Below are 25,338 nucleotides of genomic sequence, written 5' to 3' on the forward strand. Positions count from 1 at the left end.
TACCATATAATGACTTTCTTTGTCTCTTTTTATAGTTTTTGTCTTGATATCTATTTTGTCTGATGTAAGTGTAGCTACTCTTGCTCTCTTTTGACTTTCATTTGTATAGAGTATCTTTTTCCATGTCTTTATTTTCATTCTATGTGTGTCTTTAGAGGTGAAGTGTGTTTCTTGTAGGCAATAGATCACTGGGTCTTATTTTTTAATCCATACTGAATCTTTTGACTGGAGACTTTAGTCCATTTACATTTAGTGTTATTATTGATAAGTAGGACTTACTCTTGCTATTTTGTCATTTGTCTTCTGATCTTCTCTTCCTTCCTTTGTTCTTTCCTATCTTCCTTTTAATAAAGATAATTTTCTCAAGTTGCATGTTTTAAATTGTTGCTTTTGATTCTTTTGTATATCTGTTGCATGGTTTTTGATTTGAGGTTACCACGAGGCTTGCAAATAATATCTTATAATTCAGTATTTTAAACTGATGACAACTTAACACTAACTGCATAAACCAGCAAAAATAAAACTAATACAAACTACATTTTAACCTCATCACCCCACTTTTTAACTTTTTGTTGTTTCTATTTATATCTTATTATACTACATCTTGAAAAGTTGTTGTAGTTACTATTTTTCAAAGGTTCGTCTTTTAGTCTTTCTATGCAAGGTATGAGTTTACACACTACAGTTATAGTGTTATAATATTCTGTGGTTTTTTATGTATTTACTATTACCCGTGAATTGTGTACCTTCAGATTATTTCTTATTGCTCATTAACATCCTTCTTTTTAAGATTGAAGAAATCCATTCAGCATTTATTATAGGACAGGTTTGGTGTTTATGTAATCTTGCAGCTTTTGTTTGTCTGGGAAAGTCTTTATTTCTCCATGTTTGGAGGATATTTTCACTAGATATACTATTCTAGGATAATTTTTTTTCCTTCAGCACTTTAAATATGTCACGCCACTCTCTCCTGGTCTTTAAGATTTCCACTGAGAAGTGTGCTGCTAGACATATTGGAGCTCCTTTGTATGTTGTTTCTTTTCTCTTGTTGCTTTTAGGATCCTGTCTTTATCCTTGTCCTTTCAGAGATTGATTACTAAATGCCTTGAGGTACTCTTATTTTGGTTAAACTACTTGGTGTTTTATAACCTCCTTGTACTTGATATTTTTCTCTCGGTTTGGGAAGTTCTCTGCTCCCTTTGAATAAACTTTCTACCCCAATCTCTCTCTCTCTCTCTACCTTCTCTTTACAGTCAATAACTCTTTCATGTACCCTTTTGAAGTTATTTTCTAGATCTTGTATGTATGCTTTTTTCTTTTTTCTCCTCTGATTGTGTATTTTCAAATAGCTTGTCTTCAAACTCATTATTTCTTCAGCTTGATCAATTGTACTGTTAAGAGACTGATGCATTCTTCAGTATGTCAATTGCATTTTTTAGTTCTAGAATGTTTGCTTGATTCCACTTAATTGTTTCAATCTGTTTGTTAAATTTATTTGGTAGGATTCTGAATTCCTTCTCTGTGTTATCCTAGATTTTGATGAGCTTCCTCAAAACAGTTACTCTCCAGGATTGGTTTGTGGTGCCTTATTTAGTTTATTTGGTGAAGTAGTGTTTTCCTGGATAATCCTGATGCTTTCAGATGTTCATCAGTGTCTGGGCATTGAAGAGTTAGGTATTTATTATAGTCTTTTTAGTCTGGACTTGTTTGTACCTGTTCTTTTTGGGAAGGCTTTGCAGGTATTCTAAGTGACTTGGTTGTTGTGATCTAAGTCTTTGGTCACAGCAGCCATATGTGCTTTAGGATGCACCCCAAACCCAGTAATGCTGTGGCTCTTGTATACTTGTAGAGGTATGACCTTGGTAGTCTTAGGTAAGATCCAGAAGAATTCCCTTGATTACCAGGCAGAGACTCCTTTTCTCTTTCCTGACTTGCCCTCATCCCCCGACCCACCAAATTGAGTCTTTCTCTCTCTCTTTCTGTCTTTCTCTCCCTCTGTGTTTCTTTCTCTCTCTTCCTCCATGGGAGCTGACTGGGTTCTGCCTGGTATTGCTTTCCACTGTGACAGAGCAAAACTGAGTTCCAATGCAAAGTCTCACAATCACTACACACTCCCTCTTCCCCTAGTGCAGATTCTGTCTTCATGCCATATGGCTGCTGCTGGAGGATAAGAGAGGGCTGGTGTAGGTCATTCAAGACTGTCTTTCCTACCCTTTTCAGTGCCTCTTTCCTTAATATGATGTGAAAACCAGGTAGTGTGATTACTCATATGATTTTGGGTTCGTATGAAGGTGCTTTTTTGTGTGAATAGTTGTTCAATTTGGTGTTCTTGTGGGGGTGGGAGGACAACTGTTGGAGGCTTCTATTCAACTATCTTGCTCTGTCTGCCCTAAAAGCACTATTTTTTATAGCCCCAAATTGGAAACTACTTATATGTCCTTCAACATAGACTGGAGAGATAAATTGTGGGAAATTATTCACCTGAAGGAAACTGTACAGCAAAGAGAATAAATGATCAAAAATTACATACAAATATATTGATGAATCTCATAAACACTATGATGAGTGAAAGAAGTCAGATACAAAGATATGTAATGTATAATTCCATTTATTATAATACTAAAAGAGATAAACCTATGATATTAGAAGTTAGGATAGTGGTTACCCTCAGAAATGTTAGTACCTGGAGAAGGGCTTTGGGGATACTGGTAATTTTCTTTTGTGTGCTGATTACTTGGTTGTGTTGTGAAGAGTCATAAGCTGTATACTTATGATATATACCTGGTCTGTATTCATATTATATGTTGATAAAATTTACCTTTTTTTTTTTTTTTTTTTGATGCTGAGTCTTGCTCTATCGCCCAGGCTGGAGTGCAGTGGTGTGATCTCAGCTCACTGCAACCTCTGCCTCCTGGGTTCAAGCAATTCTCATGACTCAGCCTCCCAAGTAGCTGGGATCACAGGTGCCCACTACCACACCTGGCTAATTTGTGTATTTTTTTTTTTTAGTAGAGATGGGGTTTCACCATGTTGGCCAGGCTGGTCTTGAACTCCTGACCTCAAGTGATCCACCTACCTCAGCTTCCCAAAGTGCTGGGATTACGGGCGTGAGCCACTGTGCCCGGGCACCTTATTTTTTATACTAAGTTTAAGTATCTGTTTTCTTTAATATGTGACAGTGTTGCCATGTACATAAAAGGATGATGCAGGTTTATGCTGTTTTTCTTTGTTGAAGCAGAGGGCTGTTATCACCTTGGGTGGATTGAGATATGCATGCCATATGTGCAACTGCTCAGGTTAAAGTCAGAGTCTTGGACTCTAGTAAAAAGCTTTTTTCTGTGAAAACCTGAGGATGACCGGATGACCTTGATTGACATCCCTTAGTACTTGCTTAAAGCTAAATTGTACAAGTTCATGAAGCAATACATTCTAGTTAATATAGAATATGTTCAGATGGAGGTTAAATAAGATTGTATTTATATGTCTCTGCCTTGTGCTACCAGGAGACTAAAATAAAATACTAAAATACCTGGTTCCTCAGAAAAGCACATATTTTGGGCTCATTAAAAATACTTTTTCCTTTCTGTTTTGTGATAGTCAGCCATCAGTTATTTCTGCACTTGAACCAGCTGTTAGTCTTCAGAAGAGTCAAAATTCACTTCATTTTAGGATCAAATTCATACTGCCTTCTTCTACAAAAGAAATGGAAAAAACCTGGACATAAAATGTAATGCAATAATCCTACTAGGAAACTAGATAATGATTTTCCACATTAACTTTTGAAAATATCATATTTTTGTGTACACAGTTTACTATCTTATCTATGTAACACTAAATATTTAATTTTTAGGATAGCAAAATGAGGAAATTGGATGGTCTTTACTTTCATTTTTCAAAACAGCTCAATTTATGAGACTACTAATTCCAGAGAAGTCATCAAGGATTTTGGGATAACCTGCATCCATGGACTGCATATCTTCGTCATACCGGGTAATCAAAATAATTAAAAATATCACACTGTGATTAATATAAAAACAATAAATAACACTTAATTTTCACGTAGAACTTTCCATGTAGCCATCACTGTCCTAAGTGCTTTTTATATGAAAATTCATTTAATTCTTACAACAAATCTGAGAGATAGGTAGTATCTGCACCTCAATTTTGCAAAACCCCAATGGCTGCTTTTCAAAATTATGGGTGGGTACATTGTTGGCATGAAACTATTAAGAAATTTTAATTGGAAGGAAGAGTGGGGCAAACTAGAAAAACTCTACGATATGATCAACCATAAAAATCTGATTCAAATTTTCTCTTGGGCTCTATGTTCTGTCCTATCAAGGAGAAATCCTTCATTTTCTCCTTTTTGGATGCCTCTAGTTCCTTTCGTGTGTTCTGCTCTTTATCTCCTTTTCAAATGCAAGCCAACAAGTTCCTTGCCTTGCTAGGCAGCAGTGTGATAACAGGTAGAGGACTGAATGGCTCTGGGCCTGGCTGCATTCGTTTTCAGAAAAAAGGAAAATTTCAGTGCAATTCGAGAACAATTTTAAAAGGCAACTCTCCTTCCACCAGAGCGATCTGATTTCCCAAGATTTCTGAGGGTATGTCTTTACCTCCAATACTCACTGGCAACAAAGAAGTGTGTTTGTCCAGTATCCTCCTCATAAATGGCAGCATCAATTTTCTTCACCCTTTCAGGGAAGCCAAAGGAACTGTAGATATCCCTGGGGTATCCACTCAGCAACTGATCCCCCTGAACGACCCAGTACTTACTGCCTGTCAACAAAAAATCTGCCATGAAAAGATTTGCCTGGAGTCCAGTAGATACTAGACAGAATTTCCTCCAGACATTTACTTCACAAGAAGTAGATGGGGAGTTTTATTCCAAAGTAAGGTGCACTTGAGTAAGACCTTTCTTCGTAGTATAACCGGGTCACTTCTCAAGCTGCACAGGTGTGAGTGTGGTGGGCACCCTGCAGGACTGCAGCGGTGGGAGGGGGATGGACACCTTCTACAGAAGACACTTCTGAGCTTTTGACTAGGCTGACACCAGACAAAGGATTCTGTATTTGTTCATTTAGTTACTCCGGAATGTCAATTCATCTTACATCATGAAGCCAGAGTATCTCTGCACAAATAGAAGTTACCACCTCATAGAAAGGCAGTTTGAAACTTCGTATATTTAAAAATCCTCCTTATTGGCAAGATACACACCTTATGCTAGTCTGTTTCAAGATTCTTCACTTATTTAAACTGGTTTTTAAATTTTTTATTTTTATTTTTTAGACAGAGTCTCACTGTGTCCCCTAGGCTGGAGTGCAGTGGTGCAATCTTGGCTCACTGCAACCTCTGCCTCCTGGTTCAAGTGATTCTCCTGCCTCAGCCTCCTGAGTAACTGGGACTATAGGCGTGCACCACCACGCCCAGCTAATTTTTGTATTTTTAGTAGAGACGGGGTTTCACCATGTTGGCCAGGATTTTCCCTCTTTTTGACTAGCTGCAAGTGGTAACTGATACTAATAGATCTGAACGAAAAATGAATTCTGTTGCCCTAAGTGACCCAATTGGTTTTTTCCATTGTTTTTTCTCTCTCTCTCTGTGTGTGTGTGTGTGTGTGTGTGTGTGTGTGTGTGTGTGCCATAATAAAGCTCTCTGCCATTCTTTCTGTTAAGGATGAGCTTCATTTTCCCAGAAGTGGTGGGAAAGCTTTTCCACGTGGATTCTAACATGGTATCTATCCTATTTAGCCTTCTACCTTGTGGGATATTATTTGTTGTTTGCTTACTTGGTTGCCTCTCCTGTGTATATTTAGCTTATAACAAACCACTGCAGATTTAGTGCCTCAAAACAGTAACAATTAACTATCTGTCAGGATTCTATGGCTGGATCTCAACTGAACAGTTTGACTGGTTGTTTGGAATCTCTTTTGTGGCTGCAGTCAGATTGTTACTGGGGCTAGAACACCCCAGATGTTCTGGCTTCATCACAGGTCTGGTGCTTTGGTGGAGAAGATTGGAAGGCTGGGATTAGCAGGGACACCAGGGTCTCCCTCTCTCCTTCTTTTCATGAAGTCTCAGAGCTTGTTCCTCTTCAATAGAGCAGCCAGATTTTTTTCTTTACTACATTTAGTAACATTTTCCCCATGAATGCTTGAACACATTTAATCCAGGGGAGTAGGCTACATTTATTTATCCATTCATGTATGTCTTCCTCCGTTCAACAAATATTTTCTTAATATTTCCAGTCACTTAGGCTGGAGAAAGGAAAAATAGGCCAGTAAATTATTCATGCATGGAATCTTTAGTTTGTGCTGTAAGAGTCTCATACAAGGTGCTGCAATTACACAGAAGACAGTGACCTTATGTACAACAGAGATGTGTGTACGAACTCGCAACACATGATGGATAAGAACACATTCTCCCTTCTCAATTTAATATTTAATCACAACTTCCCCATCTAAATGGAGTATTGCATGAAAGCAAACAGAAAAGGAGAAGTGAATGAATTTCTCAGGAAAAGCCAAATTCTCTCTTTCCCAAAGGACTTCTGATGCTTGCAGAGGCAAGGGAAATCAGAAAAGGAGGCATTTTCTAGGACAAATGGAATATAGGTCATCTTTTCCCAGCCAAAATGAGGCTGGAACTCCCTGACTACCACAGGGCTCATGCACTAGCTGTAGAGAAGTCATCACCTCAGTGCTCCTGGTGCTTCCTGCCAGGGATCCCCTAGTTGACTCAGTAGCCTTAGAAACAGGAAAGGGGCACTCCTGATAAACTCAGGAAATCACCATTGTGATCACTGGGATTGAGCAAGAAATTACACGTGACGTCATCTTCATGAAGACTCATACAATAAGAAAACTGGTGGTTATTCAGTATAGTGCTTGACAACAATTATGTCAAATACCGAATGCTTTACTGAAACAGCAATCTGTGTGTATGTCCAGCAAACAGATCAAATTTGCAAACAGATAAAAAAAGCAAAGCACAATAGTAGTGCTTAAAGTAGAAGCACTGAACTCTAGAGACTCACCTTCATCCTACTACTTCTCTCTATGTCCCCTCTAACATAACCCCCAAATATCGTGGAAGAATGGAGCAAGTTTAAAAATCACCAATCTAATAGAAACCCCTCGCTCGTCAAATGAGGAAACTTAGAGACATGGGCCTTCCATCATTTGTTCCAGATCATGCATCTAGTGAAGAGCACTAGAATTAGAGCTGTTGCTTTCTATTTCCAAGTCTAAGCCTACTACACTAAGAATTTCATTTCATATCAATGAATCTAACATGGATTGGATTTTGTTTTCTGCCAAATATCATATTATTTAACTTATTGGAATTCTGTGGTATTTTGTAGCTTTCTTAAAGGACTTCTCATATTTTGCCTTATGCTTGACTATCTGTCTTTATGTATGAAATTTTTTTTTTACAGGGTAGACATATATTGTTATAGACATGTGTTTTATAAGTTGCGCTAATACAGCAATAATCATTATTTCTGTGACTTCAAAAACTTACACTGTGATCAGGTATTATATGGAATAAATGGTAAACAGAGATACTCAGAGAAATGCAGCCCATGTCCTTGGTGTGTAAGAGGGGAGAATGTGTTCTTATCCATCATGTGTTGGAGGTCTATACACTGTTGTATACTACACTATTGATAAGAATGTGTTCTTATCCATCATGTGTTGGAGTACATCACTATTGTACATAAGGTAATGCTTGGGTCACTGGCTGGAGAACAGAGACTTCTTACTCTAAAAGAAAGAATATAAAGAAAGCTATGAAAAATATAAGACAGCATGATACAAACCCCAAATGACTGGCATTCTAAATTGCTGCCCTGAAAATTCTGAAAAATTGTGTAATCATGGGCTTATGGAATGTTGAATGGGAGACAGAACTTGAAGGTATGATTTTGGGTATGAGGTAGATAGAGAGTTAGCGGGTAGAGATTGGCAATCCAACCCTACTCCTAACTGGGTATGAAGACTCAAGTTAGTTCAGTTCTCTTGACTGGAAATTTATAATAATAGTAATAAAATTCCCCCCAATACCAAAATGGTTTTCAGAAGAATTAAACAAAATTATACATATAACATCTATCTACTTCGGTATTTGTTACAGAGTATTTCATGATTGCTATTTTTTTTCTTAGAGTTAAAAGATACTTTTAAAAATGTACAATTATGACCGGGTGTGGTGGCTCACGCCTGTAATCCCAGCACTTTGGGAGGCTGAGGCAGGCGGATCATGAGGTCAGGAGATCGAGACCATCCTGGCTAATATGGTGAAATCCCATCTCTACTAAAAAACACAAAAACAAATTAGCCGTGCGTGGTGGCGGGAACCTGTAGTCAGTCCCAGCTACTTGGGAGGCTGAGGCAGGTGAATGGCTGAAGCCAGGAGGTGGAGCTTGCAGTGAGCCAAGATCGTGCCACTGCACTCCAGCCTGGGTGACAGAGTGAGACTCTGTCCCCCTCCAAAAAAAAGGTTTTTATTATAGTGGGTGTAAATATACAGTTAGATAGAAGGAATAAGATCTAGTTTTTGATAGTACAGTAGGATGACTGTGATTATAATTCGTGGTATAGTTCAAAGTAGCTAGAAGAGAAGAATTAGAATGTTCAGAACATAAAGAAGGGGTGAATGTTTGGAGTGATGAATGTCCCAATTGCCCTGGTATAAACATTACACATGGTATCCATATGTCAAAATATCACATATACCCCCAAAATATGGACCACTGTTCTGTAATGGTAAAACAAATAAACAAAGCACAAAACCTAATTAAACTCCCTTACACTGCAAATGAGGAAACTGAGATCTTGAAATTCTTAGTTGTTTTATTTCTTAGAAAGCAAAACAATGTGACTATGATTCAAGGGACAGGGTTAGTTCATTTTAGGGGGATTTAAACTCACCACAGGAAATGACTCTTGAGGAAATTGTTGCTGTGCAGTTAAATAAAGCAAGGATAAAACAAATAACGTCTGCTGAATCTCTATAAGAAACCAAGTTGAATCATCTGCTTTAGAGATTTGAGAGCATTGCTCAAGAAGCAGCTGTGTTACCAGGTATTGCATCATTGTATAATCATCATTGTTATCATCGCCATCATCATATCTGTGAGCCAAATATGATTTTAAGAACAATTGTGGAGGTGGCAAATTTCCAAGCGAGATAGCTTACACTCTAAATTCACTTACCATGCGTTTGTCACCTTTTAGTTGCAGCTAATGGTGATGCAGTGACATTCCATTAATTTGGCTGGGAAGGTCTTACTAGTATGCATAAATATAAATCTGCTTCTAAATATAAGTAGGTCTGTGATTCACCATGTCCTTGTTTTAGGGAAGAAGTTAAAGAGTTGGATTTCCTACTGACTTTGCAGGGATTAAGAAGGTTGTATGTATCTTCAGCTACCTCCTTTGATTTAATCCTTAAGAAACCAAGCAGGCTGGGAGCAGTGACTCTCGCCTGTAATCCCAGCACTTTGGGTGGCCTAGGTGGGAGGATCGATTCAGGCCAGGAGTTCGAGACTAGCCTGGCCAACATGGGGAAACCCCGTCTCTACTAAAAAAAAAAAAAATATATATATATATATATATGTATATGTGTCTGTATATATATATACATATATATAAGCTGGGTGTGGTGGTGGACCAGCTACTTGGAAAGCTGAGGCATGAGAATTGCTTGAACCTGGAAGGCGGAGCTTGCAGTGAGCCAAGATCGCGCCACTGCATTCCAGCCTGGGTGACAGAGTGAGACTCAGTTGCCAAAAAAAAAAAAAAAAAAAAGAGAGAGAGAGAAAAGAAACCAGAGCATTTCTTTAGTGCGTGCTTGTTTAATTGATGAAGTAATTTTTCCTTCCTATTTTATTGCTGCTGAGAAAATATACTACACATGTAGTGGTAACGTGTGTTACTTAGCTAAGTGAGTGGGCAATTTATTTCTTATTTATGTTTCCTACTTCAAAAAAAGATTTGATGGGTGCAATGAAATGATTATTAAATGAGTAAATGTGCTAAATGAGTGACTAAATGAAAAACAGTGACTTACAAACTTTGGGAAGAAATTTTACTCTATTGTTTCATTTACTGAAATGTTTCATTAATTTTATACTCAATCACATAGAAAGTTGATACTTCATATATTTTCTCTAAAACATAAATTAATGTGACTCCCTTTCTTTGACTCTCTCAGATGTTCCCTTGAGATCCCTCAAACATATTCTTTAACATCTCCATGCCATTGTGTATGTGGCTTACTTCCCTTGGAATGCCCTTCCTCTCCAGACATCTCCAGATGCCTGTCAACTAAAACTCATTCTTCACATTCTAAAATTGACGTTACTTTCTTCCTAGTTCAGGGGAGCTATGCATGCTTTAATTTAACAAACAGAGATTTACGGAGTAGCTACCATGTATCAATCTCTGAATTACAGTGGAAAATAACCAAAGGAAGTTGCAGTCCAATGTAGGATGAATTTGAGGGGATAGTTAAATAAAGAGTGGTAACTGCTGTGATTGCAGTGTATCTTGGAAATGTACAGGAAGTACATGCAACGCAGCTCAGAAGGGCCAGAGAGTGCATCTCAGCAAAGAAAAGTTCTGCAGCCAGTCCTGAGAAACAAGGCAGTAGCCAGGCAAGCAGACGCAGATGGATGTTTTTGCTGTTGTGGAAGGTTTTGTTGTTGTTTATTTGCTTGGTTGCTTGTTTTTTGTTGTTGTTTCTCCCTACCTTTTAGCCAGAAACCATTGAATTGGAAGGGGTGTTTATTTTACAGAGTCAGAGGATTTTTTTTTTTTTTTAATACTTTACCACTTAAGTTCTTGCCGTTTGGCTCTCCACATAGATGCCTACTACTCTTGGAAGCCCCCTCATCTCTCAGCATTGGGGGCGGAGCCCCTCCTTGGTGATCCCACAGCTCTGTGTGCTTCCCCCATTGTGGCCATCATGCTTGGTAGTGTATCACATAGACTGCTTACTTCTCCATCTCCCTCTGGAGAATATACGCTCTGTAAGAGTTTGGCCATGTTTGTGAAGCTCTGTGACCCATATGTTAAAACGTGCAGGTTTGTCACATATATATATACATGTGTCATGTTGGTGTGCTGTACCATTAACTCGTCATTTACATTAGGTATATCTCCCAATGCTATCCCCCCCACTCCCCACCCCACGACAGGCCCCAGTGTGTGATGTTCCCCTTCCTGTGTCCAAGTGTTCTCATTGTTCAATTCCCAACTATGAGTGAGAACATGCAGTGTTTGGTTTTTTGTCCTTGTGATAGTTTGCTGAGAATGATGGTTTCCAGCTTCATCCATGTCCCTACAAAGGACATGAACTAATCCTCTTTTTATGGCTGCATAGTATTCCATGGTGTATATGTGCCACATTTTCTTAATCCAGTTTATCATTGATGGGCATTTGAGTTGGTTCCCAGTCTTTGCTATTGTGAATAGTGCCCCAACAAACATATGTGTGGATGTGTCTTTATAGCAGCATGATTTATAATCATTTGGGTATATACCCAGTAATGAGAAGACTAGGTCAAATGGTATTTCTAGTTCTAGATCCTTGAGGAATTGCCACACTGTCTTCCACAATGGTTGAACGAGTTTACAGTCCCACCAACAGTGTAAAAGTATTCCTATTTCTCCACATCCTCTCCAGCACCTGTTGTTTCCTGACTTTTTAAAGATTGCCATTCTAAATGGTGTGAGATGGTATCTCATTGTGGTTTTGATTTGCGTTTCTCTGATGGCCAGTGATGATGAGCATTTTTTCATGTGTCTGTGGGCTGTATAAATGTCTTCTTTTGAGAAATGTCTGTTCATATCCTTTGCCCACTTTTTGATGGGGTTTTTGTTTTTCCTTGTAAGTTTGTTTGAGTTCTTTGTAGATTCTGAATATTAGCCCTTTGTCAGATGAGCAGATTGCGAAAATTTTCTCCCATTCTGTAGGTTGCCTGCTCACTCTGATGGTAGTTTCTTTTGCTGTACAGAAGCTCATTAGTTTAATTAGATCCCATTTGTCAATTTTGGCTTTTGTTGCCATTGCTTTTGGTGTTTTAGACATGAAGTCCCTGCCCATACCTATGTCCTGAATGGTATTGCCTAGGTTTTCTTGCAGGGTTTTTATGGTTTTATGTCTAACAGTTAAGTCTTTAATCCATGTTGAATTAATTTTTGTGTAAGGTGTAAGGAAGGGATCCAGTTTCAGCTTTCTACATATAGCTAGCCAGTTTTCCCAGCACCATTTATTAAATAAGGAATCCTTTCCCCATTTCTTGTTTTTGTCAAGTTTGTCAAAGATCAGATAGTTGTAGTTGTGTGGTATTATTTCTGAGGGCTCTGTTCTGTGGCATTGGTCTATATCTCTGTTTTGGTTCCCGTACCATGCAGTTTTGGTTACTGTAGGCTTGTAGTATAGTTTGAAGTCAGGTAGCATGATGCCTCCAGCTTTGTTCTTTTGACTTAGGATTGTCTTGGCAATGTGGGTTCTTTTTTGGTTCCATATGAACTTTAAAGTAGTTTTTCCAATTCTGTGAAGAAAGTCATTGGTAGCTTGACGGGGATGGCATTGAATCCATAAATAGGAAGAATCAATATCATGAAAATGGCCAGAGTCGGAGGATTCTTATAAACTAACTAACAAAACTTTGAGGCTGGAGTGGGAAGGGGAAGTTGATAATCCCTAATTCCTTCTTCAGCTTCCTCTAAAATCTTCTGTTTCACTGATTGTGTCCCACTTTCTACCTAATTAACTAGTGTTAGACACTGGGTGTGGTGAGAATTCAGTGGTTACAATTCAGCCAGATGCATGATGACTCTCTGGCCACAGGTTTCTGCAGTCTGAATGCTACCTACACCCAGAAAGAGCTTCTGGTAACATCTCACTGATTCTTCTTTTCCTTGTCTGTTTCATCCAGAATCCTCTAGACTGTAATTTTTCTCTTTTTCCTGTATGCTATAGGCAAGTGCTCTTTAAAGTGTGGTCTGTGAATCAGGGATGATTCATGAATTGTAATTGGTGTGTGATAAGCTCAGCAATCAAGCATGCTTTCACAACAATTTGATAAAGTAATTTAATGTCTATTGGATCTAGTCTAATAATTTAAAAACTGAACATTTAAAAATGTCTTTGTCATCTCATTTTCATAGTAATTCCCTTTCACTATATTTTACAAAAGTATCCATGGTGAACTGGAAATGTAAGGAACTGGTCCTTCACTACAGATGGCTTGAGAAGCACTGCTTTGGGCCATAGAAGTAACTGACACTCTCCAATATTTTTATCTCTCTCTGCCTGGACCACCTCCCTCCTTCTTACCTCTTAAGTTCTTGCTCTTTGGCTCTCCATATAGATGCCTACTACTCTTGGAAGCCCCCTAATCTCTCAACATTGGGGGCATATGCCTACTATACATATGTTGCCTACTACACAGTAGATATTCAGTGGGTATCTGTTAAATGAGTGGATTAATCAATGAATGATGGAGTGGAGGAGGAACTGCCATTCAGCCTCCCAAAACCCACTTCATGCAAGCACTCCCTTCCCCACTTAGATAGAGAGTGGTTAGGTGGACCGGTTTGAACTCTCTGCTCCTGGTCCTTAAGGCATGAAGGCCTGCCTGCAAGGTTGTCTGCTATACCCCAGGGCTTAGCATGAAACTGGTCTCCAGTTTACTCTCCCCTCCTTGATCTCCAGACTGCCCCTTAGGTGGCCAGTCCCAGTGGAATTTCCTAATGCAGTCTTACATTTTATTACCTTAACCCTTTCCTTCTTCATTCCCTTTGCTCCTCCTCCCTCCACTGATCAGATTTTTGCTTCTCGGCCTTCTCATACCTGAATCACCTTCCTGCAATTCAAATACAGTTCACATGTTCATCCCTACACTTGTCTTATCACCATTGTGTCACCCTTTCCCTCCTCTCTGTCTCTCTTTGTTCTTCTGCCTGTCTTTCTGTGTGTGTGTTTTGCTCTAACTCTACTACTCTGTCTCTTAAAACATGCATATTTACCGTATGTCCTAATGTTAGTCAATAGCAAGAAAGGAACATTTATAACTCACACACTCTAAACTTATTATCATGCATTATTTTATTAATGACTGCAAATTCTGTGTTCTAGTGCTGCTTGGTGCCTGGAAAAAGTGGTGAGTAAAATACAGAAAGATAAGAGAAAGATACCCCAAATAAAGTGAAAGCATTAATGGCTATTCATTTCTACTTCAAAATTTTGGCTTGAAGCCCATCCTAGACACAGTCATGTGTCTCTCTATGTCAGGGGTATCATTGCCAGTTATGAGCTCCAAAAGCAGGTGGGATATTTCTGCCTCCAGACTTTCTTTAGCAGAAATGGATTTTGGCCTGAATCATCTAGATAATTGCTATGTAGCTGAGGCTCCAAATAAGGTAATCACCCAACATATTAGATATCTATTGCTGAGTAGAAAATTACCACATGTGCACATGCTCTCTTATCACCCAGGGGCTTCCACATACAAAATGGCAGCAAGAGAATATTCTAACAGGAGGGTGAGGGTGAGGGTGAGATGAGAAATTTAGTCTGCAGAGCAGGAAAGGAATCCCAATAAAGAAAGATTTGGGTTAAAACGAGAGGTGAGTGGACTCCAAACTAGTTTTATTTCCCCACCTGTAAAATTGTAAAGTCTATTAAATAATACGCCAGGTTCCCAGGCTCTAACATTCTAGAGTTCCATTTCTCCATTCTGCTTTGATCCTTCCTAGATACAGGACAACTGTTGATTTACCTTCTTTGTTAGGTGTGTAAGGAACGCTTACAATATCTGTGAGATGAAAAAGAAAGATCCTGTTGGTGCAGAGAATAGGAGAGGGTATGTGACAGCCACATGGCTCCTTTATAGTGTGTGATCCTACCACATCTACTGGCAGAGTATCTGTCAAATAATCAGACCCCAGTGTGGTCAGGGTATTGAACATGAATTGTTCTAGAAAGTAAGGAACAGGCCCAAAATAAAACTTTTTATTGAAGAAGTAATAAAACATCTATGGAAATACATTCTCTCACCTATTGCACATGAGTATTTCTTAATTCTGTTGAACGTAATTCAAAAGCAAATGAAGAATTCCAGAAACATTCTTCATGACACATACAGATGTCTGCAAGGCTCCTTTTCTTTAACCATAGAACATGCAGGAAAAATTAATCATTTTGGCTCATAATTCATTAGATGAATAATTATTAGATTTATTTAAAACACCCATATCAGTTTTCCCCCTATCTTGTCTAGCAATGTAACCAGCTGTTACTCTTCAGTATGCGTGTCACCATCCTGGCATTGGGGTCAAACTCAAACTGTGATGATCCACTGAAGAAATAGAAAAATCCTGTAAACATAGAGAAGGAAAATGATGAGACATCTTCAAATATGTCATTTTGCAACATATGTGACTTAGATTAAGTACAAGTTAATAATGGATGGCATTTATTAAGTGATTACTCTATGCCAGGCACTGAGCTAAGTGCTTTACATGTTTAGCTCAATTACGCTTACAAAAAAGTGTAATGTGTTATTAATGAGAACAAAACTAAAAATTAGGACGGTTTTGTAATTTTAACAAGGTAGCATCTGTAAGGAAGGATGGAGGGAGGACTCCATCTCATCTGACTCCAAAGGAAGTGCTCTAAAACATTATGTTATACTGGTTCTAAATATATAACATTCTATAATATTTTAAAATCTTGTTTTCCTTTCTTTCCAACCTCTCCTCTTCTGCTAGGTCCTAAATTACAGCTTAGGAGACAACTAGACCCAAGAGAATCAGACAAATGATAAATGAGCCAGAGGTCCATTTCCTGCTTTGCATCCATCATGGTTAAGTCATTTTAGTAACAGGATCATCAGCCTCATGAGCACTGGATTGTCAAGCACTGGCAGCTCCCTCCAAAATTCCTTCAGAGTAATCAAGAACAAGTTTTGCTTTCCTATTTACCCATTACCATGAATCACATTTTACCTATTTTGAGCATATGGGAGGGCTACTATTTTTTTTACAAATGACTAATGTAGGAAATTGCAGACTGCAACAGAAGCCCAGACAAGGCTCCCCTGGGATGGGATAGAAGGAAAGGGACAACAGGATGGGATAGAATAGAATGACAACCAGCCATTAGTAAACTTGGCGCACATAGATTGTATTTTTATACCAACATAGTGACCTGAAAGATAATGGCTTCTGTGTGAGAAAGTATCCTTTGATTTTATGTGTGGGTATGAAACAGAGACTTGGAAGCTATTCAGGAAAAAAAAAAAAACCACACACACACACACACACACACACACACACACACACAAAATTTAAACCCACTTTGCATAAATTGGAAAGTTAAGATTTTCAGGAATTTGGAGTAAAAAAGATATCAGACTGAATGATTTAAAAACTGTTTTGATTCTGCACTTCATTTTGAAATCATAAAAATGCCTGGAGATTCCTGCATTGACAATGAAATAAGGGTCTTCTTACCAAATGCCTGTAATACCGCATCGACCTTAGGCTCAACTCCTGGAAAGTCATCAGCTATTAGTCTAGGGAAGCCTTCCTCCATGGACTGGCTATTTTCATCAAATCTAAGCCAAATGAAAGAAATACAGTTCAATGTTGCATAGTAGTCCCATTACACACAATAGTATAATGTGATGTTAATTTTCCAGTGTGGAATCCTAGACAAACTTTTAAGTTGTGTAAAAAAGTGTTAAACATTTTTAGAGCTACAAGAATAGGTTACTTTCCTGGGCTTACAAGTTTAACACATAAAACAATACTTTCCCAGAAACAGGAACATTCTGTCATTTTACAGAGGTTCCATACATATGTCTGAGGTAAATTTTCTAAGCCTGGACACACAGACCCCAAATTTCTATGTGTCTACCACAAATACATAAAGACTGTGTAGACATAAAATGCAAAATGAATTAAATCACTTAGCTAAAACTAAACCTCTGGTTCTCAGTCACACTGGGACCCTGTAGATCTTGTCTCCAAAGCCTGCCACACCTGGGCTTCCTATGGCAGCCACATGGTGACTGGAAACGGGATAAGAAGGGAATGTCTTTGGACCTCAGCTGGCCTCTCCTGATGTCCTTTGGTGTCTGAGTATATGGCCCAGTGATCACCGCTCTGAGAGCCCTTTGTATCCAGGAAGTAGAACAATAAACTGTCTTCTTCATAATCACAAATTTTGAAGTTAGAGAAAGTTAGAGCATGGGGGTAGGGAAATATCCTTAAAGAAAGAAAATAATTTTCTTAAACAGGCTTCATAGCAAGTCATTTCTCTTGCATCTCACCTCCAGTATTTGTCCTCTACAAAGAAGTATGTTTTCTTCTTTTCCTTGTCAGAAACAGCTGCATCAATTTTCCTTATGGTTGGAGGAAAACCCAGGGTATGGATACCTCTTGGGTAACCCGCTTGTACCTCATTTCCTCTGATGGCCCAGAACTCATTTCCTGTTGAAAAAACAAATCCAATAAATTTTACATGAAGCCGTTGATTTTAAAAATGATTATAGTGCATTGTTGTGGTAAAGAGGAAGTCTTGGTTTTAATTCCAACCTAATAATGCCCAGTTCACAGCCAGTCTTTAATAAATACTCCCTGAATGAATGAGTGAAAGAATGAATAAATGAGTAGATAACTCTGATTCATTGCCCTTTCTGTGGCTTATATATTTGTATCTATAAGTTATAGTTTATTTATAGATCAGTTTTAGTTATTTCTTATAATTGCTGGTGACTTTTTAACCTGAATTTCTCACCTAGACCTCTCTCTCGTAAGTTTCATACCAATAGATCATTGCTTATTGTACACTTCCTTTGAGGTATTTCACAGTCACCAATTCAAATCTGTGCTTCTTCTGAACACTATTGGAATTCATTCAAAGTCTAGTGAGTTAGGACAACAAAATCCCATCCATCTCTCTGCCTTTACTTTGTTACATCACTCTCCAGGACCCCAAGCCTGAATTCCTTCTTCACACTACTGCCAGATTCACTAATCTAAAATGCCCATCTGTTGTTTATCTCTCTTGCTTCATCTGAACTGAATGACTTTTATGTGTCTGAGCAGTTCCAGATATGCTCTTACTTGGCAAAAACAATTTCTTCTTTCTTAGAGATCTTTCTACTTCCTGTACACCCAGCCGATCTCTGCACAGCAAAAGAGAACTTCAAGACCCATCCTAACATCACCTCCTCTAAGGGATCTTTGCTGAGCCCTGGATATGAGTCAGATGCTCCCATGGCACCCTTCCTTCTCTCAGTACCAGCACTTGTCATACGTAGGCTGCCTATGGCTTCATCTCTGCTGCTCCTTCTAGAATATGAGCCCTTTTCAGTCCTGACCTCCACTAATGAGCATAGTGTCTGACACAGTGCAAGTGATATGTAAATGTGAGATACATTACTGGATAATAATATGTTAGAGTTATAATTCTTTACAATTTCTATTGCAATTTCACATTCATTTAATCTTCACAAAAGTGAGATTGCCAGAAATAAACATTTTAAAAATCTTCATAAAGCTTGACATTTAAAAATATTCCAATATCACCTATAAGTCTAGGGGAAAAATAAAGATGAGAAATTAAAGAATTAAAATTGAACAAAATGAAAATACTGCATATCAAAATTTGCTGAATAAAAAAGAAGAAATGGTTATTTATAGGTATAAATGCTTATATTAGAAAAGAAAAAAGTTACAAGTTAATAAGGTAAGTATCAAACTTAAGCTATAACAATAATAACAGGATCAATTAAAAGTAAACAAAACTTAAGGCAACAATAAGGATATGAACAGAAATTAGTTAAATGGGAAATCAAAATATAATATAGAGGATAAATAAAGCCACAAGTCAGTCCTTTGAAAAGATCAATAACATTATTACATATATTATGAGATTAATGAAGAGAAAAAGAGAAAGGCAAAAGGGTTCAGTATTGGGAATGAAAAAGAGAACAAAACTTCAGCAATAATTCAAATTACAACAAAATAATTTTCCAAAAACTTTTTACTGATGGATTTGAAAACAGACAAAATTGGCAAACTTTTAGAAAAACATGTTAACAAAACTGACTCAAGAAGTAATAGAAACTCAAATAGCATATTACCAATAAAACAAATTGAAACCGTAGTTTAAAAATCTGATAAAGAAGCCGCCATACCTGAATAGCTCCATTAGTTAATTTATCTCTCCCTGAACTGATACTACATCTTACTGATTAAAGTTTTATAACACAGGGCTTTTCTCCTTATCTAATAAGATGGGTTCACCAGGAGCCTCCTGGCTATTCTTGGTCTTTGCTGCCGTATAAATTGTAAAACTAATTTGTCAAGTTCCATGAAAAATCTTTTGGCATTTGAAATGAAAATGTCTTGTATCTATAGATAAATTGACATTTTTACTATATTGCATTTTTTTATCCATGAATATGGAATACCACCTATTCACTTAAGAGGTCTCTAAAATAAAGTTTATAATGTTCTTTGCACAAATTTTATTTAAGTGTTAGCACAAGGTCTTGCAGTAATCTAAACTTTAATATAATGGAGAAAACTCATGTCGATAAAATTTTCACAATAGGATTTATTCCAGCAAGTTGAAAATTCTTATATAGTACTCACCTTTAAAAATAAAAACAGTATCCCTGCTATTAACTTCATATGCAGCATCCAAATATGACGGGAGAGAGGGCCAAAATGTAGAAATCAAATGAAATTCAGGTTCAGAGTTCCAGTGGGATCTTCGCCAAAAATATCTGTAATACATAAAATTACTTGCAATTGTCTTTCTCCTTTAGCTATGTGAAAAAAAGTATTCTTTTAAAAAAAAATCCATGCTAATTCACGCATTCATAGAAGTCTATATTAAACCATCCTCCTGCATGTGATTCCAGGGTAATAAAATTGATGGCAGGACTTGTGACTGGTTCCAATAAAATTATTTAGCTTGCTTCCACTCTGAAAGTCCATAAACAGTGTGTATATTATGTCCTAATATTTTAAAAAATATTATGTGCGTATTGATGCTTGTATATGAATAGAACATTTCTGTAAAGAGATAAAGGAAATTGGTAGCAGTGGTTACACATGTGAAGGGAGCTGGGGGACTGTAGACCAAAGACTAGAGAGAGATTGTTTAACTCTGTATCTTTTGGCAGTGTCTAAATATTGTGCCATAAGCATATATCACTTTTTTCCAAAAGTAATTAATTTAAGTAGTAGCAATTTTTAGCAAAGGGAAAGATATCACCCTGTTTCTAAGGATTCACCAGTGCTTTCTGAAGAAGTTCCATGATTTATATTTTAAAAAATGAACAAAACAGATATAACTCCCTGCCTTAATCAAGCTTACAGTCTAGAATCTTCCCTTGTAAGTGTAAAAAATGACCTGGACAATTCTAACAGGATGTTAAAAATTCAACAAGAACTAGATCTGAATGATTTTAAAATATAGAGAAAATTTTGTATTTAAAAAAATCTCTGTCAAGCAGAAAAAGTAACTACCGGGTACTAGGTTTAGCACTGGGATGACAAAATTATCTGTACAACAAACCCCCATGACACGAATTTACCTATATAACAAACCTGCACATGTAGCCCTGAACCTAAAATAAAAGTTTTTTTAAAAAACCTCTATCAAATTTCTGTTTTCCTTTCTAAGCACTGTACATCAAAAGAATAGACAGAAAAATATAATTTTCTGGTCTGACCTGTCTTTAAAGAACAGATATTCTCCCCTCAGAGTGCTGATGGCATCGAAGGACAAAGCAGGGTCGCACTTGGCTGGCGTCCTAGATCCTGAAGGGACGGATTTCGTGGGCACCAGGGGTTCCTCAGTAGAGGCAGGGGGAGGTCCTAAAGGAGACAGATTTGGGGATGCAAACATTTAAAAAATGTGATGCATCTGTCAATTTGTATGCCTTTCAAACATTCTCAAAGTGCTTCAAGCTAAGTCAGAAATACTTTAGGTAGCATTGGAAAGCTTTCTTGAGGACTGTGGTTGCAGAGCTACAATGCCTAATTTTTCCAGCGTCACTCACCATAGAGAGACTGAATGCCATTCACATCATCTTGTGAAAGGCGGAACCGGGTCAGCTCTGTGAATGAGTTGTAGAGTGGGTACATCAAAGCTTCAGTGTTGGCTGAGTGAAAGAGCCCCAGGGAGTGGCCAAGTTCATGAGCAGCAACGAGGAATAAATTGGTGCCTGTATGACAACCATAAATGTTCAGAATCCACCAGCTATTTATTCCGTAAATACACATACAGAACATATGCCAGCTGTGCAGGCCATCCTTGAAACCACATGGTCTTTTCAGTATTTGTGGATTGGTTCATTGATTGGCATATTCCATACTTTATAGAAATTAATGTGTTTTTCAAGGTTGACTTTAAGTCAATATATAAGACAGTTTTTCACCGTATCGCTCCCTAGATCCCTCCTTGGTCAGGAAAACTAAGACACTTTTCCTATATTGACAAATGAGAAGCATTATTTCCAAAGATTTTTTTTTTGAAAGGACAAGACTAATATCCATGTCAATAAATATAACTCTTCGTTGTCTAAAAGTAAAAAGTCATTGTTCAAATTTAGGAACATGTGCCAGTTGCAACCTCGGTTAAAATTAATCATATAACATTTATGTTGCTCCCCAAACTTTTAGGCCACAAGACTGTAGTTATTTCTTGTGGAGTTTAGTCTGATTTGCTCTTCCTCCTCTTCATCATACTCAAGTAACTGTTTTTTTTGAGACAGAATCTCACTCTGTTGCCCAGGCTGGAGTACGGGTTCAAGCGATTCTCATGCCTCAGCCTCCTGAGTAGCTGAGATTACAGGCACGTACCACTATGCCCAGCTAATTTTTATATTTTAGAGATAGGGTTTCACCATGTTGGCTAGGCTAGTCTCGAACTCCTGGCCTCAAGTGATTCACTCACCTTGGCCTCCCAAAATGCTGGGATTACAGGCATCAGCCACCGGTGCTCAGCCATAATAAAATAATTTTTGATTGTCAAAAATCTTCCCAGTAATAAGTGCCATTGGATGTGTACAATCTTTAGTTTAAAACAGAAACATGCCCAACAACAGTTTTCTGCAGCACAAGCACAGCTAGATTCAGCTTTTAAAAACATATCATAAAAAGAGTTTTATTGAATTTAGTAGTAGATATTTGACCAAGGCTCCAAGAATTGTGCAGAAAAGAACAATTGTTCAAATAAAAGGCAATCATTTCATGCAACACAGATTTCAGTCTTGTGAGACAGAGTTGCCCAGGTTGGAGGACAGTGGTGCAATCTCGGTTCACTGCAGCCTCCATCTCCTGGGTTCAAGCGATTCTCGTGCCTCAGCCTCCTGAGTCTTGTACTCAGGAAAGATGTTCTTTGCATTTACATTAAAAATCCCAGGCACTCTCAGAAATAGTGATTGTTTCAACAGTGTGTTTCTAAACTTTAGAAGCCATTTTAAAAATTAAATAGCATACAGTTAATTTTTGTCATTATGTTTAGATGTAAAGTGTTTCAAAGCCCATTTAGGGGGGAAAAAACCCCATCTAAGCTAGAGATAGTGACATGTTTATTTAAAAAGATGATCTAACAGTGTTTTTTTCAGTTCCTGGCATTTTCTCCTGATCTCTACTTTTAAGTAAAAAGGAGGCCAATGAGAAGAAAGAAAGAAAACTTAAGGGCAAATTTTAGGATTGAAACTGATTTAATGGAATTCATTCTACCCTAATCATTGGCCATTAAAGTGATGAAAAACATTAATTATGCTGATCCTCAAACCCCTACAAGATCCTGAGTTGTGGAGATAAGTCTGAATGGCTTTTACAATATTGTACTTGGTGGGGGCAAACATGAAAATACAGACATTTTATAAAATTCTTCAATAATGATTGAAACAAACAGTACTTCTGTTTAAAGCTCAGGCAATAAAAAAATTCAGTTACTAGTATATTCCATTTATTTCTCATTCTAGATAATCCAATTATTTTTGGGTAGGATCAGACATTATTCCTGAAATGTTCCTGAGAGGTTTACAACCCACCTGATGCATCTTCTGTCCAGTGTTCATCATCATCAAAGTGGATATCTCCATAAAGCCCAGGTCCAGGTGGATAGGCATGAGCCAAGCTGTGTCCTGAGCCATCAAAAGAGTAAAAGTCTCCATGTTCTGATAGGGAAAAAAAATTAATGGAAATATAAGGGTTCAGAATTTATTTTTACCCTGTTCCAATAAAACAACAGTAGATGCTATAGTCTGAATGCTGGTGTCTACTGCAAATTCATATGTTGAAACTCCATATTCACTGTGATATAGTATTAAGAGGTTAGGTCTTTAGGAAGTGATTAGGTCATAGGTGCTCTGCCCTCATGAATGAGATTAGTGCTTTTATGAAAGAGGCTTGAGGGAACCTCCTGGCCCTTTCTATTGTGTGAGGACACAGAAGGTACCATCTATGAAGAATAGGTTCTCATCAGACACCAAATCTGCTGACACCTTAATCTTGGACTTCCCAGCCTCCAGGATTGTGAGCAATAAGTTTCTGTTGTTTATAAATTACACAGTCCCAGGTATCTGGCTCTAGCAGTCTAAACAGATTAATACACCAGATAAATGGATGCTTTATTTGATTACCTTTAACAGCAAAAGAGATCATTATATCAGCCTCTCCTTCATACAGCCTGGAGAAAGTGAGTGGAGTCACCTCTTCCCAGACTTTCACAGCTTTCTCAATGGCAGAATCAACAGCATCTCCTGGCAAATCTGATGTATAATTCACAATCCTGGAGGAGAAAAATTGAAGAGGATATTATTTTGTCCTGCCATTATGAAAAATTGTTAAAGAAAACTTTGTGTTACTTATCCAAATATGACAAGTAACTTATAAAGTTTCAATATTATGTGAAAACTACTCGGAACTATTACCTGTATGTAAGGTGGGTTTTCCTCCACTTCGGGATGCCAGGAAAGGTGTGGAAGTGACCAACGTCAGGAACTCCACACCTGGGCTTGCGCATCACCTCCAGAGTGTCAGAGTCCAGCTTCCCTGTTGCTGCCAACCCAAGGAACTTCTGCATTTGTTGGATTTTTTTAACAATGAGATTACTCTCCTTTCTTCTAAACTGTTTCACATCTGTTTTGAGGTTGTAGTAGTTTTCTAGGTATTGCTAATGGAATAATGAGTATAATTTTTAAGTCATTTTGTACGATTTTCCATCACTTACCCAACCTTTATAATGCATCTTAATTTTCCTCTAGTTTCTTAAAACAAAAGTCGATCACACATTTAATTTGATTTTTTTCATTAAGACTCCCCATTTCATACAAATTTTTAAATTTTATTGCAGTGTTAGTTTGCTAGTCAAGTAAGGAATTTGGGATTGGAAATTCAGGTCTAGCATTACTTTTGTTTGTTTTTAAAGAAACCCTCTTTTAACATAGTTTTGTGAAAAGTTAGAATACTAACCTTTTCCACTTACATTGTTATTATAGACTTGGTTTAAGACTGAAGTGCAGTAAACTCTTTTGTCCAAATATGACAAGTAAAAATATAAAAACTGTTACCTGTTGTGATTTAAAGATCAGACTTAGCATGCTCCCCCTCCCCAATAATTTTAACTAAAGAAATTCTAAAGCCAGAGGAGTTTCATATATTCTCCATGTGTTCTTTTCACTTAGCCACAAATATACTGCTACTATTTTATTGTAACCTTGAGTAATTATATGCCCTTTCTGAAACTTTCTTTTCTTCTCTGTTAACTTAAAAATAATTTCCACCTCCAGCCTGCTAATTATTCTGTGGTGCTACAGTTTTCTAACAAAGTGATCTCTAGTCTAATCATCCTGCTTTGCGTTGGAAGGTGAAGTAGACACACTGGGCTGGCCAGTAGCTGCATTAGATGCCACCATTAATTACCTGGGCAAGATCCCTGTTGGAGTCCTCCTGTTTTGCTGCCCCACTCAGAGGATAGGCAGAGCAGACTGGCAGACACAACAGCACGAGGAATGCAAGATGCATCATTCTCACTGTCCTTATCTTCTCTGTCTACTGGGCTTCTAGCTCTACCCCCTAGTGTCCTTTCTTTTATACAGAGACAATGCTTAGGTCACCAACAGCATGATTCATGCATATGTTTTTTAAGTCTGAATGCTCACAAACTTTTAATGTAATGGTGATACAGCCTACATTGGTATTTTCCTTCAACCTTCTAAGCTCGAAAGAATGATTAATCCCCAGGAAATGATTTCTGTGTTTGTAAAGACAAGAAAGAATTGACTAGG

The 25,338-nt window shown here is 37.7% G+C and overlaps 1 protein-coding gene across 1 annotated transcript; it reads right to left on the bottom strand.

Moving 5' to 3' along the window:
• Positions 1-15,174: 15,174 nt before the first annotated feature.
• On the bottom strand, positions 15,175-25,097 carry MMP10 (matrix metallopeptidase 10). Its single transcript, XM_050759075.1, has 10 exons — positions 24,974-25,097; positions 23,983-24,224; positions 23,692-23,840; positions 23,101-23,226; positions 21,097-21,261; positions 20,767-20,911; positions 19,679-19,812; positions 17,347-17,506; positions 16,526-16,629; positions 15,175-15,388 (listed from the first exon to the last, which is right to left on the bottom strand). The coding sequence occupies exons 1-10, from the start codon at positions 25,076-25,078 to the stop codon at positions 15,288-15,290; spliced, it is 1,431 nt and encodes a 476-aa protein (XP_050615032.1). The 5' UTR covers positions 25,079-25,097; the 3' UTR covers positions 15,175-15,287.
• Positions 25,098-25,338: the final 241 nt, after the last annotated feature.

This window comes from Macaca thibetana, chromosome 14 (genome assembly GCF_024542745.1).
Source record: "Macaca thibetana thibetana isolate TM-01 chromosome 14, ASM2454274v1, whole genome shotgun sequence".
Classification (NCBI taxonomy): Eukaryota; Metazoa; Chordata; class Mammalia; order Primates; family Cercopithecidae; genus Macaca; species Macaca thibetana.